This window comes from Rissa tridactyla, chromosome 8, assembly GCF_028500815.1.
Source record: "Rissa tridactyla isolate bRisTri1 chromosome 8, bRisTri1.patW.cur.20221130, whole genome shotgun sequence".
NCBI classification, from domain to species: Eukaryota; Metazoa; Chordata; class Aves; order Charadriiformes; family Laridae; genus Rissa; species Rissa tridactyla.
Genome location: NC_071473.1, coordinates 48,444,857 through 48,462,742, shown reverse-complemented (window position 1 = coordinate 48,462,742; position 17,886 = coordinate 48,444,857). Strand labels below are relative to the sequence as shown.

The 17,886-nt window shown below is 39.8% G+C and overlaps 2 protein-coding genes across 12 annotated transcripts in view; both read left to right on the top strand.

Moving 5' to 3' along the window:
* Positions 1 to 4,493, top strand: part of EPS15 (epidermal growth factor receptor pathway substrate 15) — a 74,490-nt gene extending 69,997 nt beyond the window's left edge. For 5 of the 11 annotated variants that reach the window (XM_054211632.1, XM_054211633.1, XM_054211640.1 and 2 more), the window contains 3 exons: positions 504 to 682; positions 1,248 to 1,298; positions 2,578 to 4,493. In XM_054211632.1, the coding sequence (XP_054067607.1) occupies positions 504 to 682; positions 1,248 to 1,298; positions 2,578 to 2,724 (377 nt within the window). In that variant the 3' untranslated portion in view covers positions 2,725 to 4,493. The remainder of the gene's footprint in view (positions 1 to 503; positions 683 to 1,247; positions 1,299 to 2,577) is intronic. The other 6 variants (XM_054211635.1, XM_054211639.1, XM_054211638.1 and 3 more) reach the window with 6 other exon arrangements.
* Positions 4,494 to 9,556: 5,063 nt separating this feature from the next.
* The window catches only part of TTC39A (tetratricopeptide repeat domain 39A), a 49,651-nt gene continuing 41,321 nt past the window's right edge, over positions 9,557 to 17,886 (top strand). Inside the window, exon 1 of the mRNA XM_054210608.1 lies at positions 9,557 to 9,722. Within this exon, the coding sequence (XP_054066583.1) occupies positions 9,688 to 9,722 (35 nt within the window). The 5' untranslated portion in view covers positions 9,557 to 9,687. The remainder of the gene's footprint in view (positions 9,723 to 17,886) is intronic.

The window sequence follows — 17,886 nt, the reverse complement described above, 5'->3', positions numbered from 1 at the left end:
CTCCTTTATTCTGTTAGTTTAAAAACTACAGAAATTCCAGGTGTCAGCATAGTGAGAGGATATGGTGTTTTGAAGATTTACAAATCTATTTCTGATCTCTGAATGAAATTGTGTTAACTCGATCTGAACAAATAATAGCAGAGCCTTGCTGGAATGATCATGGACAGTTCATAAGCAGAAGAAAAAAAAATAGTCTGCTGATAGAATAGGGGCTCAAAGCTGTTAGAAATTCTCTTCCCAAAATAGTTAATTAGTACATAACTGTGTTCTTGAATCATTAACATACATATGTTCCTTTTTACCTGATTACCCTTTAAGAAACTGTGGATCATACCCTCATTTTTTTAAATTGGCAACCTTCCTCTGAAGTCATTGCAACTCCATTAGTTTATTAGAAGAGGTTGCATGCCAAGTAACTTTTGAATCTGTTTTTTTTTTTTAACTATTTTTGGCATGTTATTACCTGCTATCTTAAATTCCTTTTAAATTCATTTTAATCTAAGGGAAAAGACCTATCAATCAAATAGACTCTTCAGATTCCTTTAAACCGAGCGATCCATTTCAGCCTTTCCCCACCCCAGACATTCCCAAAGAACAAGAAGCAGATCTATTCTGTGATCCATTTGCTCCCACCAGCATCAATAAAGAGGCTGACCCCAACAATTTTGCAAACTTCAGTACTGTGAGTAAACACTTTTTACATTTGTTTCAATAGAATGACAGCTTTGAATTGTTCACACTGAAGTCTTCAGTCTAATTTAATACATTAAAACATATCCCATGTACAAAAGGGATATCGCTTCCAGTTAAAACAATATTTACATTTAGTTTATAGCTGAGGCTGTCCTAAAACAAAATACTGCAAAATGTTGTAGCTAATGTTTAAATTGCATTGGTTTTATGATTGCTTTTTTTTCATGGAGGCCTCCTAGTTTTTAGAAAATAGGAATTTTAAACTATCTATGTTCTAGGGATTATCCATTTTATCAGAGCATGCAGCAAATTTAAATTATGTATCTATAACAAGCACACTGTTAACTACCCAATTAAAAATAAAATAAAAGGTGTGATTTTAATTTAGCTGTCACTGAATTGTTTGGTCATAATTTCAGTGTACTGAAATATTGATAAACAGCCTCATAACGGTGTATGTTAATGAAATGTAATTTGGTGAGTCTTGAATGGCTAGTAAATTCCAGACTTATCTACAATGAAGTAAAAAGAAGTAAGTGTCTCTTTATAACCAGAATCCATTTCATAGAAGTCGTGGTGTCCAAGCAGTAGAAGCAAATCTAAAGGTTTGTGCATGACTATATTTATTTTTGTTTTTCTTTTGAGCTTTTGCCGATAGGAGTTTTGAAAGGCATCATCTTACTTTCAAGCTTGATACCTGTTAAATGCAATTTGCATTTACAGTATCTTGATCATACTGCTTTATTTACTTCCAGGCCTAATAAACTATGTGCTTGATTGAAGTAAACTGAGGATTGACAGGCTCTCAAAATTGACTTGCACTGGTTGATGTGTCTTGTAGCATGACAGTTTCTGAAATGCTGTTATCGTTATCACTGTTATTAGTTAGAGGGGCTGAGAAGCCAGTTTGGAGGAGAGGATGTGAAATGTGGAGGAGAAAGCAAAAACGTTCATTATCCTTATGAAGAAAAAAGTATTCTCTTCCAGCTGCAGTTACCAAAAATACGAAGTGAACTCTGGAGAAAACTCAAGCTTTTCTGCATTTATTTCTAGCTAATTTCTACATCTAAACTAGCTGGAGTATATTATGATAACCCTTTCAGACTTAACATTGGGACATTCATGAAGACATGGGCTTTTCTTAGCCTTTCTGCATGCTGACTAGAAGCAAACTTTAGTGTAATCTTTTGTATTTTATTTAAGATAATACCCTTAACTGTCTCTGATTTATCATCATCGTACCACAGAAATTTCGTTCATATTCTGTTCACATCAATATTCATGGAAAGAATCTGTTCTTTTTTCTTCTTGTATCACACTGACCTTCCTCTCTGTTTCTACTTCTAACTGTACAGTTACCATATTATTTTGCTTTTTCTCGGTAGAAGTATTTTTCATCCACACAATTAAAAACAGTCATTATACACTGATTTTTGCAGTCATTGTCACCTGGAAAAATCATCCTTAATAAAAATAGGGTAAATCAGAATGTCCCACGCTGTGGATAGGGCTGTATTTTACAAAATGTTCTCCTGATTTATTCCAAATTTTTCTTGTATTGGCTGGCTTTGATCCAAAATGGTTTGAATTTAAATTATGGCACTTTCTGCTCAGGAACTTTTTTGAAACTTAATACTGAATTTTGAAACATGCCATATTTCATAAAAATACATCAATTGGATGGCTTCAATGCAGTTATTAATAGTTAAACCTTAGACAAAGATAATCTTAATAGTATATTAAAATTAAAACACAAGTAATATTTGAAGACTAGAATATGTAAAACTTTAGAAAAAGTGTAATTGTCCCGTAAATCAAGAACTTGGACAGTATTACTTATCACTGTATTATTAATCTGGTTTATTTTGTCTTTTAAAAATGCAGTATTCTACTGAGGAAGACATGATTGAATGGGCTAAGAGGGAAAGTGAGAGAGAAGAGAAAGAAAGATTGGCAAGACTAAAACAGCAAGAGCAAGAAGACTTGGAACTGGCTATTGCACTCAGTAAATCTGAAATATCAGAAGCATGAAGTTTAGAATAAGATTTTGTCTTATGTCAACTGTTTTGTCCCTTTTCCTGAATACCTAACCTATTTAAGTGTTAATCAGAAAATACATATATACAAGAAACTAAGAAAGGTTTTAAATTTCTGAAAGTGGTGTGAATGTTTCTGCTAAATTAAATCCGTTTGGTTATTGTTTGAATAACTGTTAAGTTTAGAATTCAATTTCTCTCAAGTTTCCAGGAGGACAAAGTACTTTTCCCAGCTGTAAGCAATCAGTTTAAAATGCAGATAGCGAGATTGTAGTTTGACTGTAATCTGTCAGCAGTTGGTAATTGAGCATAAAGTGAACGTAGCAATTATTCTGCCATGGCTGACTGTCTCCCATCAAGCAGTTAGTCATTTGAAACCTTTTATCCTTCTAAAGAGGTTTTAGTAATGCCAGAGTTGTGGAGTGCTTTATTTTATATGTATGCATATAGATTTTTCTCTTCATTGAAGATTCTGCATTTGGATTTGAAATAACAATCTTCATGGAGTCTAAGTCAGAAAGAGTGTGTCTTTCTTAATTAAGCATTTCTTAATGCTTTTCTTGCATGGTCATAGGTTTTAAGACAGACCTTTTATTTTGTTTTATAAAGCAATTAAGTTGAAGATACATGTGCATTTGCTGTTGGCCAAGACGACTGTCAAATATGAGACCCCACTGCTATTTGAGCCACTTTTGTCTGTGAAATATGCAGCTGAACTGGCAAGTTAATAAGTTCAATTTGAAATAGGATTGAGAATAGAAAGAAAAAAACAGGTAGTCTGATTTTTTTTTTTTTAACCACGGTTGTTTTCTGTATATGTAATTTATTGAATGCCAACTGATAGTTGCACCTTAAACTGAATGATTTCTTTATGGTCACTGAGTCAGAGTAGGTTTGATAGAATGTTAATGAAAGTAACTTAATGAAAATAACTTATTGTTCATTTTGAAAAAGCTCTATTCTGGAGAATCGGTTTCGTTAAAATAATTCCAAAAAGAATAATCTTTGCCCTATCTAAGAAAAATGGATGGCAGCAGCATAAACATCAAGAGATATTTTTTTTTTTTCTTGCACTTTTAACCTGTGGTATTTCTGTTGAGGAAATTGAAGTGTTTCAACACATAGCACTGGGCGGGGAAAGGGGAGAACTCAGCCATGCTTCTGTATATTTAAGCTCTTCCCATTACCTATCAGTGCTGCTGTTGCACGAGTTTGAGGGTAGTTTTCAATTTTTCAGGAAAAATGGGTAACCTGACTGGGATGGTTTTTCTATTGCACTGGGAAACGAGCATTTAAACACCTGCTCAAAAAAAGTAACTTAAAATTTTGCAAGTATTAAATAGTTATAACTTATCTATACATCTTTGTAATGAGTGCACACTAATCTTGCAAATCATATGCTTAACTGGATTACATAGATTCTTATCTTTTGTTAAAAAATGTATACTCAGTGGACCAACACAATATTATATGTATATATTATATATATATTCCTGCTTTCCTTTACGGAATTTAAAGTTTTGAGTCATTTGATGTTACATTTCATGTTACTGACTCTGACTATAGTACTTTTACTCAGACTACCAACAAACCACTGCTGTGAGCTAAATGGCATTATGTTATGAAGTTTTAACTGTTTTTTTTAAATAAAAAAAAACTTGTTCAGGTGGGATTAGCCTCTATTTATAGACTTCCCTTTTGTTTAAAAATTCTAACAATAGCCTGTAATTATGAAGAAATAAAGTTTAAGTACATAAGTGTGAACTGTTTGCCTATTTTGTCAAAAGGGTGCTGTGAGCTGTAAAGCAACATGTAAACGTAATGCGAACAATATGAAGTGTTCCAATTGTAGTCTGATGGGAGCGGGTTAATTTTCAGAGAAAAAAGTTGCCTGAATCTTGAGGTTAGCTGAAGTGCACACTAATCCCAGCTGTGGCTTGCTTCATTAGGAATTGTCGCTGCTTCAAAGAGAATTCAGACTACTCTTGTCCGAGGATTTTTGCCTGCACAAGGGTTGCAGAGCCCAGATGTTCAGATACTTAAAATTTTATCTATGAAGATATGTAAGCATCCTCTCCTGACTGCTGTCAACATACAGGGGCTTAAGAGATCTTTGGTTTGACCCAGCATTTATGATTCTTCTAAATATGTCTGTCAGCCTAATGTCTCCTTTATGTCAAGGCATAGAGTGCTTGGTCAGAGGTTTAGGAGTTCCAGTGACCATTTACATGTGTCTTTGATCCCTTTGTTACAGTAGTGCTAGGTTTTAGTGTACTCATCTAAGTGGATCCAAATCTCTTTGCCTATTTTCTTTTCATGAGACATCAGTTGGATTAGGCAAAGTAATATCTTCATTAATTTTATCAGGTTCACGTATGTTCTTGAGACTATTTGAAACCTTCTGCCAGCTGTCTGTTTTCTTCCTTTTAAGTCCCCTGTCAGGTTTCCATCTTGGGTGTACTTTGCCTCTGATTGTGCTACTTTCAACCCTTTCTCCCCTCCAAATTGTGTGCAGTCCATTTAACTTCCTATTGTGAAACTGGAGATGGTTTCTAATAGTCTTGAATAATTTGATACCCTCTTTTCACTGTCTTCCTCTGACTTCCTATACTATGAAGTTCTAATTGTCAAGTAAAAGTTTCTATTGCATTCACAGAATACCATTGCACTCAAAAGATTGACGAGATTAGATAATGTCTAGCAGATGAATTGGCCACTTGACAGGTACGTTTCCAACGCAAGTTATCTGAAGCAACTTAACCAGTAACTGTATATTGGGGATTAATGTTAAGTCTGTTACGTTGCTGTGAAATATTGAAAAGGAACAAAATGGAAATAGAGGTACTTAATGAAGGAACTGACATACCAGGTTGACTTTAAGTGGACATCTCGAGAAAGCTGTCTGCTTCAGCACAGGGGACTTTAGGCCAGAAGTCTTGATGTGACAGAGAATACTAACCCTTCTGCTTAATACTTTAAAGCTGTTGTGTTAGACCTCAGCATTGGACTTAGCGGTTTCTTTGGTTTTTGTGGACTTCCTTGCCATCCTTTGCTACCCAACGCACCTGCTGTGTGTCACCTCTTCACAGAAATAGCATCCAGCTGTCAGAACCATGTTGTCTACTGTTGTTTCCCCAGTAACTTCTCAACAGTTTCATTTAAAACTGACTGTTTCAGAATGTATCTAGCAAAACTATAACTTTATTATTGGGATGTTTTAGCCATGCTTTCATGAATCTTCAAAGTGATTGTATGTGTAGATGTGCAACCTCGCGCTTATGCAATACTGATAGAATGGTATTCTTAGGTGGTAGTGTCTTTAGAAAATATAGAGGGTACAGGTTTAATATATAAAACCTGGGTTAATTAGAGTGAACATGAAGATTGGTTTTCCGATGCATCCACTTTTTATCATAAGAGGGAAGAGGATTTGTTTGCATTGTGCAATTATAAAACACAAGACAATGTCAAATTAAAAACAGATAGTCAAGAGTTTGTACTGGAAGTAGACAGTAATTTTCCCAAATTGAAGATCTTGATGCAAGTTTGAAACTTACCCTTTTTTGTAGGTAGAGTGGAGCTTTAGTTACCTATAATGAGTCTTATTGAACTCCTGAACTCTGCAGAATAACTTGTGTGTTGTCTTCCTTGTTGGCAGCCAGGTGTAGGTATTAAAACCTAAGGGCGGGAGGGGAGGGGGAAGCAAAACAAATCTCTGAAGCGCTGCCTAAGGGTGTGGCCACCAGCTGGGGAGAGACAGACTTTCCAAGCTCGTAGCACCTGAGCCCTAGTGCAACAACCAAACACTCTTCACATCTTTCTGCCCTAATGGTATCTCTGCTGTTCATAGCACTGGTCAAATTCTGCTACCAAAACACCTAGAAAGCTTGTGTTTCCAGGGAGCTCCAAAGCTAAAACGAAGAAAGCTGCTGTCTGCATGCATTGCAGAACTATAACTCAGTACCATGTAGGGAGGGAAGAAAGCATAATGTTAGGGACTTTCTTATGTGGAGAAAGGTCAGGGAGGGGGAGAGGAAAAAAAATAAAAATATTTTTCTCCCTGGCTTATAGACTGATGGATGAGTACGAGAATCCCTTGTTGTGGGTTTTTATGGGAGGCTTCACAACCTGTGTCTATTATCCCAGAAAAGATGGGAAGGAACTTTTAATTTGTCAAGTGACAAACCATCGAGTCTACATCAGTAATATTCTGAAACATAAGTTATTTTAATGAATAGCAAAAAATACATAAATAATACCAGTTGCATTGCCATTCCTTGCTCAGAATACTTGAGAACTTCTGTTGTACTAAAATTGAGAGATCTAAAGCTCCTAGGACTTTAGATTTTAAACTGAAAACAAAAGCATTTGTTTTTAAAGCAGGTGATCAGGTAGCAGCTGATAGAGGGGGGGAAAAATGCTGCATTGTTTGGATGTGTATTCAAGCGGTCAGGATGTTGTTTCTAGTTATCTCCCACTGATATATTAAATGATTTTGGACAAACCACCTCTTAATGCTAATCTGTTTCCTGTTTTCTAAATGACAATGGGTCTGATAGCGTATTACATAACTGCTGTAATTTAGAAAGACAATCTTGTGCAGAGCAAAAAGAATTTTACCCCATTTTACTTGTGTGTATCCTATAGGTAGGAGAGATGTTGTAAGGTGTTTTCTCCATTAGTATGAGCAGCCAGTTGCGCTCCAGGACTGTACAAATTAACTGGAAATAAATTAAGAATTTAACAGAGGTGCTGCTTTGAACAAGCTGTTTTCTTGAGGATTTGGTTTGCTGATAAGACAGGGTGAATTCTTACCTTTTGACCGTTGACTGTGCCCAAGTCAACGGAAGGCTCCATCCTGATCCACTCACACAGACTGATTTTTCCTGTGTGGACAGATTCAATATTTAATCCATTGAGACTATGTAGCATTGAACAACTTATATTCAAAGCCAAAAGGTCTTTAGGATTGTTTTCTGTGGAATGCCATCTCTCTTGAGATGTCACATGAACAGGTGTAGTCACTTATACAGAAAAATCTAATTTTGAAAATCTCAATGGATTTTCAAGTAAAATCCTTCCTGTAGATTTTTATTTTATTTTTTTAAATACACATCTGAAGCGCTGTTAATACCTCCTTGCTCTTAAATGCTCTTCTGAAATCTAGACCAGGGTCTTTGAGTTCTAAACAGTTCTGAGGAGTTTGGAGTATGAATCCCATTTTGGGCCCACATCCAGTAATAACTCCTACTGAATAAATAACTCTGAGGTTCAAACCAGTGACCCAGAATCCTGAAAACTCTACGTAAAAGTACTGGTTGAATGTTAGGGTCGTAGATTTAAATTCTCTGATTTTCCTTAATATGCGATCAATTTATCTTAAAATATTTAACTTATTTTACTGTCAGATATTAAAAGCACAGCTGTTCTGTTTATGAACATACAATAATATGCTCAGGAGAATAACTGACTCAAACTGCAGTTAAGATAATGATGCAAACTTGTTCTTCTGTTTTAGCTTTTTCAGCTTTGTCCCTACAACATAAGAATTCCTAAAAGTTGTAAAAAGTGATTTAGAGTATATTCTGTGGTGGTTATTAACAAAAATGTTCTTTAGGTTAAATGTGAGTGGCTATTGAAAAAGGGCTGTATCTAAAGCGTGGGACCACAGGGGAAGCCTCTCTTCATTAGGAAAGCTGTGAGCTGGAATGTACAAGCTTCACAATTAAAAAAACCCAAAAGGTATGTAACAAGTATTTTATGGGGAAAATTGTGGGTTTTGCACCTGTACCGAAATAGCTCTGTGAAGGTGCTTGTCACTGCTCCTTATGATATCCCTCCTTGATCTAAAATGTTTAATTTGGCTGAGCTGATGATGAATTTATTTATTTTTTTTTTGGTGGCGTCTCAGCTTCTCTGTGGAAGGAGCTGGACCCCGGCTGGCCCTGCACATCACCAGCTGCAGCGTCGGGGTTCAGATCATAAATTCCTTTTTTTTTTTTTTTTTTTTTTTTTTTTTTTTTTAAACCTGTGCCCGCTGTTCTCATTAATGTCTCCATTGTTCCTTTGTGTCAGCCACGTCCTTCTGTTTGTCCTGCCGCTCCCTCGCCCGGGTACACCTTTGCCTTGGTTCCCCCTGCTCATTTCCTTCCACAAACTCCCTGCTTTCGTTAATCTCTTCTGAGAGGAGAGATTAATTTTTAGATTTGTTAATCTCTTCTTATCCTGTAACCCTGGAGCTGCATGATTGACGTGATTATAATACATGTAATGGCCAAATTAAAACAATTTTTCAGTATTACGTATGTATTTGTAATTTCAATTTGTAATTTCAATGGGTTTAGCTTCTTCTGGAATGTCTAATTTGTTCATATGATGACAACTGTGAAGGGTGAGCGCTGTTTGGCGTTGCTGCTTTTGTACATTTAACTGTGTTTTGGGGTTCAGAGCTCCACCTAGACAAACACTCTCCTGGGAGCAGGTTGGGGTTACCTTAAAACTCGGTGAAATACGCATTACATTTTCCTCACTTTTCTTCCTCAAGAGGCATTAATGACTCTAATTGCTCCCGCCTGTTCCTGGGCGCAGCCCTCCCTCCCCCTCACCGTAACATCTGGCCGAAGCCCCCGCACCCCCCGGCTCCAGCGCTATAAAGCGCCCCACGATCGCACCCTGCCCCGACGCCGCGTTGTTCCCGCACCCCGAGGGCGAGGACCGGGCCCGGGGCCCTGTTGGTGGGGGGGCGGGCGCTGCCGCCGCTCACCTGCGGGGGCGGTCCCTCCGCCCGGGCCCGGCCCTGCCCGAACATGCGCCGAGGCCCCGCCGCCGCTTCACACCATGCGAGGTGACTGCGGCGGCCGCCCGCGCCGGGGAGCAGCAGCACCGCCGCCGGCCCTTGGCTCCGGCCTCCCTGCCAGCAGCTTCTGGAGGAGCCGGCGACGCCCTTCGCGACGCCTTCATGGAGTCCCGCCCGAGCGGCAGCGGCGGTGCCCGGTACGGGGGGGCCTGCGGCCGTTACCTCAGGCCGGGAGAGGGGCGGCGGGGTCTCTCCCGCCTCAGGCGGCGCGGCGGGGTGTCCCCCGGGAGCAGCGCTGCCTCCCCCGGGGCTGCGGGAACGCTCCGTCCCGGGTGGGGAGAGGGGGCAGGGGCGGCGGCGGGAACAGTCCCGGTGCCGGCCGAAGGGTCTGTGGTGGCGCCGGTGCCGCGGCGGAGCGGGGTGAGGGCGACCCGTTTCCCGGCCGGGTAGCCCGCCCTGGTCTGGAGCCGGTCAATGGAGTTTGGTGCCTCCCCGAACGACTCCCGACCGGCTGGGGGGACTCGGTGCCCGCCTCGTCCCCGGGTTGTGCGGCTGGGGGCGGCCCGGTCCCGCCGCACGCCGGGACCCACGGGCAGGGGCCGACCGGGCCGGGACTGGCCGGCACCCGGCCGCCCACAAACGGCTCCGTCCCTCTGTGGGTCCCTGAAGGGGCAGAAACTGGGGGGTTTTTTGCACTTTCAGGGCTTTTCTTTTTTTTTTTTTCTTCTTGGCTTCCACAACAGCACTAGCTGAAGCTAATGACACACCTGCGCTGCAGTCCTTCAGTAGTTATATGTAAATTAACTTTGGTCTTCAAAGCGCCGTTCGGGAGCCGTGTCTTGTCTCTCAAGTCTGGGGAAGAGGGAGGAAAACCAAGTCCTCTCTCCTGAGCTCCTCTTTGGGCGGCTCGTTAACAGCCCTTGGCAGTGAAACGTTGGTGCTAATTACTCTGTAACTCAGTGCCTTCTTGCTCACCCTTAGGAAGGAGCTGCAGGTGGATAATTTTCCTTTCTCCATTCCACCTGTGCGCACCCATCAGCCCCTAAAACACATAAAGTTCCATTGTGTGCGTGTGAGGGAGTTGTTTCTTCGATAGCTGAATCAGTCTGCAAATAACATTCTTCCCTGGTGATGACGGCGTGTTAGACATGGCTGCATTAAAGGCCTGTTTGTGGATTCCGTGTTTGACGTAAGACTTTTGAAATAATCTGCTTTATTGTCTATGCAGGAGCAGAAGCTTTTAAGAGTGCTGTTGTTTGAGAGGTCAGCAAACCATTTCTTTGCTTAAAAGAGTGGTAAAGGGTCCGTTCACGGCTCTTCATGAAGTGCTGCAAGCGGTGCTTTGCTCTGTCTTTGCCTGCATGCTTTTCCTATATCTTACATTCCTGTATCTTAAAGTTGAAAACAGCAAACATCAGCCCAAGACGTTAATTCATCTGCAGAAACCTTGATGGAGAATGTTTCCTGAACTTCGCATTACATAAACTACATGATAGTGCTCATTTTTTGGTGGCATCTCTATTAACGTTAGAGTTATTACAGCAAGTGGAGTCGGGGGGGGGAGGTCTAGTGGCACTTAAAGCAGCAAAGTCCTGTAGGGTTAAAAGCCACAGAGTGTTAGACCTGCTAATGGCCCAAATGACATGTGAATTAGTATTTGCAATAGCTTTACACAATTTTGTTGCCATGTTGTGTCTTGATAATTCTTTAATGGACCAACAATTTTATTTTTTATACTTTTTTTTTTTTTTCTTCACTCTGCAGGGTGGGAAGGTGGGCCATGTGTTTGCAACAATGATTTTAAATGACATCATTAAATGGCTTCCAGGTCGTGTGTTTGCAGTGGCACAGGCTGAGAGATTGCGGTTGCAGAAAGTTTTGAATGTGCAAAGGAATGTGTTTGCAAAAATGTTCCAGAGGAGGAAGGAGTTTGCGGAATTTTGCGAGATTGGGCAGGTTGTCCCAAAAGTCGGACTGTGTTCCTGAAGCTGCTGGAGAACTTGGTGCTGGGTCCTCATCGCCTTTCTGCAGCTCCATCTACTGGAACCAGCTGCCACGTTCCAGTGTGACATTGCACAGGGATGTAAAGCGCTTCAGATGTTTCGGTTACTGTACTACGTGATTTTGAAAGCATATATATCAGGAATTTTGCTAGTTTTTGGAAAAAATATTACTATTTCCTTATTGTAGTTCATGTTTTACTTAAAATGCTCCTTTAAAACCCTGATGAAGCCCCTAGGCAGTGTTTTTGTGGGACTGAGCTTGTGGTTTCTCAGGTTCCAGATATATTTTGGGAATAGATTTGACACTGTTAGCTCCTAGTTGGAGGACACGATGGTTTGGTGGACTGGTAGGAACTGAAAACTAAATGCCAGATTTTTTTGAGTAGGGGTGATGGAAAATGACCTCCTATTTTGCAGATTTTCGGCTTTTGTCTTTACTCTGGTAATAAAACATTCAGTTGTCTTTTGTGGCAAAAACTATCAGAATAGAGTCTGAATGTTAGGTTGGTCGTTCAGATATACTTAATGACTTGAATCTTGAATGCAGGTCAAATAGAATGCAATACTGAACTGGCATATAATTTTATCTTTCTTTGGCTCTAACTAAAATTGTCATCCTGAGCTGATGAAATCTTCTCACTATGTCTGCATCAAAGTTTTTAATTTTGACCAATCTGCCTTTCCTGTCAGAAAGGGGAAAAAAAAATGCCGGAAAGATCCCAGGCTGCTCTGATTCTGAGTGCTAGATCAGTCTTGCTTTTTTTGTTTGTGGGTTTTTTTGTGTTTTTTTTTTTTATTTATTTTATTTTAATCCTCAGGTAGCTTACTTAGTTGTTTTTGCATTCTGAAATAGAGAGAATAATAACTGTCTGCTGCTTGAAGCTGTGTTGTGCCTAAGAATAACTCTTCAAAATGGCTTTAGAAACACCGAGTGCCAAGAAAACGTGCTACTAGCGCTTTTTTCTGTTCTTGAGTATTGATTCAGTAGGCAGGTTCAGGAGAGTTATAAAGGTGTATTGAAGTGCTATGCTTGAATTTTAATTTAATTGGAGAGAAAGTGGCATTGTTATTGGTCAAGGTACCATGAAGTATGCTTTGCAGATGACTTCTGAAATATAAAGTCAGTTTGTTGGAAGCTCTCAGGGGAACATAATCTGAAATTCATGTAAAGCAATGATTAAAGGCAAAGCAACAATCTCCTATTTGTTAAAGTATTTTGTGTCATTCCTTTTGTTTTTTTTTTTTTTAGGAGAACCTAAAGTACTGTTCAGCAATGGCAGTGAAACAAAAGCACAATTTATTTTTTTTTAAGTTGCACTAAAACATACTACAAAGTAATTTATTTTGAAAATGCTTTGCATGGATTTAATGCAAAAACAACCAAAACACAAATGAAACGAAACCAAAAAAAAAACCAAACCAAGAAACATTGAAACACTTCAGCTCAAATTGGAAGTTCTGCAGGAAAATCCCTTCCATCCCTTCCAGCACAACACTGAAGTCTGAAAGAAGTGAAGTGTAAGTCAGTGTAATAAAAGTACAAAACACGACTTTAGTGACTCACCAAAGAAAGATGCAAAGGTACTATTTTGTGATCTACCAGTCAGTCTTTATTATTGCTAGGTAATGCAGAATACAACCAACAGGCGAAATTGTGTAACATCCCTCCCTAAATTCTCACTGAATCTTATTCCAGAAATAATACAGACCCTCTGCCCTGATCTTGCAGTCCTTACAAAAACACATCTCAAAGGTTTTTGTCTGGCTTCTTGCCGTGAAAATGGGGCAAATGTGAGCTTGCATTTTGCTTAATGCCTTTTTTGTTTGTTTGCTGTATACCTAAATGTGTTCAACACCATTGCAGGACAATGGTCTAGTGCACCTCTTGTTGATTTCTCACTAGGTTTAATATGAACAGGATTAGGCCTTTAAAAATTGAGAGTAGCTGTGTCAGAAGTGTAGGTTGACCAGAGGTTGTAAAACTGTGAGAATTTAGAGGACTTTGTGAAAAGAGCAAATGGGTATTGTAAGGTTGTCTAAAGACCTTAAGAGACTTAAAAGCCAAATAGGCATGACGAGATGTGAATCATATCTGTCTTTCAAAGTGACAAAGATTGTAGAGCATTTGAACTGAAAAAGAAGAGCTGTTAAAGCTTGCTAAGTATCAAAACAGACCGATTACAATGAAAATTTATTCTTTATTGCCGCGATCCTGGAAACTTCTGTAATGCTGGATGTATTTGTTCTGTTTTAATTTTGACCCTGTGTGAGCTAATTTTTTCTTTGTACCTTCTAATAGGTGAGTGCAGTTCCAGGATGCTTGAGTTGATAATTTGTAATTTGCTAGATTATATATTGTGTATATATACATATTTCTTTCTGCTTGATGCAGACAGTTCTGCTAACTGAGAATAATCACCCAAATGGTGGATTTAGCCCTCTGTGAGCAGTCGTGGCTGTGCAATGCGGAAAGGGCACTGCAAAAATGACACCAATACCTTTTATTTGTCTGAACAAACCTATCTTAATGAATTTATTGCATTGCTTGCCCATTCAAATACAGGATGAGAACGGTGAACGTAATGCAACCTAGATCCTGCTTGGTGCAAGTTAAACAGTGGTGAAACCATGGGCAGAACACAAGTCTACCGACTCCCTGGACTTTGTTCTGCTCACTTGACTGCTTTGCCACATCCCTTTGTTTTGTGAGCCTTTGCTGAAGCAGACGGTCCAAAAGCCCAAGTATCTTTTTGGCAAACGCCTTTGACGTGGCCGAGGCGTCAACAACTTGGTGGCTTGAGAGCTGAGTTAACCTCAAAAATAAACCATGTCATACTCCCTGGTCAACTTGAAATACTGACTAAGATCTGAATTCCAGAATTGCATCACTGTTGTGTCTCTATGCAGAATGTTTGGAGAATGTGAATATTGAAACCTTTCCAATCGCTTTGTTGTCAGAAGTAGTGGCATTTCTCTAGCACCGAGAAGCCTTAGTCACAGGCCAGAAATGTGTTCAAGAACTCAAAAAGATAAATGCTGAGGCATTACTAGCTTGGCATGTATAACAGGAAAGGATACGGTAGAATTAATTTTCTTGCATTAACTTATTTGCTTTTGAATTATGAAGAAATTTCTGTATTGTCTGAAAACTGAATAGTAACAAATTATTGTGAGAACTGCTTACTGGTTCTCCTTTTCATGATAATGAGAGCACTGTTCATCCGAGATTATTTCTGATCTCATGTGGTTTTGGAAATGTTTGCAAAAGAGGAAAAGAATTCTTCCAAAGTGATGTGCTTTTTGTTTTCTTTGAATGCAGGAATTTTTTCACTTGGGCTCAGAACACAGTGTTGGCTGAAGCAGTTATTTGTTCACAAAAGTGGTAATCATTGATTTAGGAATGACCTGGTAAACTTGAAAAGGCTAAAGAAAGTAACCCCAGGTGTATCATGGTATCTCCTAGTGTCTCTGTGATTATCCAGCATTATGAGAAGAGAAAGTGGTGTCGTGGTTTAACCCCAGCCAGCAACTAGAGCCATGCAGCTGCTTGCTCGCTCCCTCCTGAGAGAATCGTAAAAGTGAGAAAACTCATGGGTTGAGATGAAGACAGTTTAATAGGTAAGGCAAAAGCTGCATGCACAAACAAAGCAAGGAATTCATTTACTGCGTCCCATCAGCAGACAGGTGTCCAGCCATCTCCAGGAAAGCAGGTCTCTGTCACATGTAATGGTCACTTGGGAAGGCAAACACCATCACTCTGAACATCCCCCCTTCCTCCTTCTTCCCTAAGCTTTATATACTGAGCGTGATATCATATGGTATAGAAGAGCCCTTTGGTCAGTCGGGGTCAGCCGTCCCAGCTGTGTCTCCTCCCAACTTCTTGCGCACCCCCAGCCTCTACTCACTGGTGGAGTGGTGTGAGGAGCAGAAAAGGCCTTGACTGCTCAGCAATGACTCAAAACACCAGTGTGCTATCAACACTATTCTCATCCCAAATCCAAAACATAGCCCCATGCCAGCTGCTAGCAGGAAAGTCAGCTTCATCCCAGCTGAACCCATGACACATGGCAAGAATTTCTATATTCAGTGGTGATGTTTTTGAAAATGTGCAATGGGAAGGACACCCTGGTGTTAGTGACGGTATTTGCAATGCATGGTGGCCTGTGTATCAGCAAGGCAGGTTGTGTTCTTATGTTGGAGGTGTCTTAGATTTATCTTATTTTTTTTGTTAAGAACTGAAATGCAAGACCTTTGAAATGTGCTTTGGGATGCTCCTCACATCTGTGAATGGTGGAAGTATTAGCACTGATAAAGCTGTGGTAGCTGGGGGGCGACGGTGTTTGTAGGGGGCAATACAGTTTTACTAGCTTGTAGGGAGCAATATGATTTTACTATTAAATTAAGGCGCTTTGGGCACGGGAGACTTATCTCTTTTCAGTTCCATTTTGTACTCTGTAAATGAATTGGTTAAGAATTTATAACTTTTTTTCTGACTATGGGGCTAGAAGCAAACCTCTCTAAATATCTTTGTAAAGACAGAGGGAATGTAATGCTCATGTTTCTTGGTACATACTGAGCTCCCCACCATCATAGCAGTAAGGTGTGCTGCCGGGTATATTCACTCGTGACGCAGGTAGCTTAAAAGAGCTGCAAAAATATGTGTTGGTGAAATCCAGTCCTTTCTACCAGTGATATGAGTGTTTGTGCTGCCTTTTAGTAGCGTAAGATTAGCATTATCATGTAAAAATTGAAACTGTATGTTACACAGAAAGCCCTTGATAGAAAGAAAGTAAAGCAGGCCAAAACACCATATTGTCCAAATTATTAAGTAAAAAATCAAGAGCAAATACTTCAAAATTACTTAAGAGGAAACTTTTGAGCTGGAATTGTAACCCTTTAGATGAACAGCCAGGTTCTCCTCGCCTGCCATGTAGTGGGGCTGGGTGCCAAACAGCTTCTGTTGTGTTGCAGGAGAAATGTTTCAGTGGGACAGCAGGAGCAGAAGGCAGCTATGCAGTATAGGTAGAATTATTACAGCAGTCAAACCAGAACCCAGGCTGATGTTCACTGGAGTAGCTTTGTTGATGTTTCTGAAGAAGATGAAAGCAGTATCATTGAGCCGAATTGCCCTAGTGCTCTTCAAGCCCCTGAGATAGAAGGTCCCTAGTATGGTTACAGAGATTTTGTTGTGAAATTTCTTTGGGACGGGAATATAATCTTTTCATTAGATGCTTTTCTTTGATCTTGCATCTCACTTGCTTTGTGTCTTTGGGATGTGTTTGGGAAAACAGGGTGTGCTTCCACTGCTCCCTGCTCCAAGAGTCTCCTGGTAATGGAGAGAAGAGAGCCAACTACTGAGTCACCAGCGCTTGGTCTTCTCTGTGGTGGTTTCTCATCAAGTGCTGGTTTAATTCAGTTGTGCTCAACTCTTTGTATTTTATTCTCTCCCTTCAAATGAAGTTATCCGTGCACACTACCTCAGCTGACTTATGCAGATAATGTAGATTTGGCAGAGAAATGCATCCATATTTTAGGATATGAATGGTGTAACTTGCTTTCAGTATTTCGCGACACTGAAGGAGCTCTTGAATTACTATTAAAAGCATTACTATAAAGGCACAAACTTCAGTCTTAACCTTTTTTTTTTTTGCAAAGTTTGATAATTACTGAGGTAAAATGAGTAGCAGTTCAGCATTTTGCAGAATACAGGGCTCAAGATCATTTTTATTAATGAAATCCATAAAACCCAATGACGAATCATAAGGCATGTGTGCTGCAAACTTACAGTAAGAAACTACTCAGTATCATGCACATGGTGAAATAAAACTTATGCAGAAATGTGGCAACTCCCATGCTCAAAAAAGTCTTCCCTCCCCCCACTTTTGACTGTGGAAATCATCATGATTCTTCACCTTTGAAAGTGCTTTACTTCTTATTAATATTCAGAAATTTAATTTTGCTTAGTTCTGCGTACTCATTTTGCTTGATATTGCTGTTGGCATCAAAAGGATTTGAAGTTTAAGTACAAATGGCATTGCCTAGGATGTCCTGAGCAGTTTCACTTCTGATTTGAGACTATCGGGATGCAGTGGGGTAAGGAGATCGGGTCTTACCATAAGCCAGAGGATACACTGTAATTATGATTTGTGAAGCACTCCCCCCGCCCGTCATGGTTGCCAGGGCAGAGAATGGTGATTTCATAAATAGTAAAACCACAGTGAAAACCATATGACTATCCTTGCAAGACCTGCCACCAAAAAGTGAAAAAGGAAGGAAGCTTCTAAACACCACGGGGGAAATGTCCTAAATTTGGAAATATTTCAGATCTTGATTTTTTTTATATTTGTTTTCCTTAGTT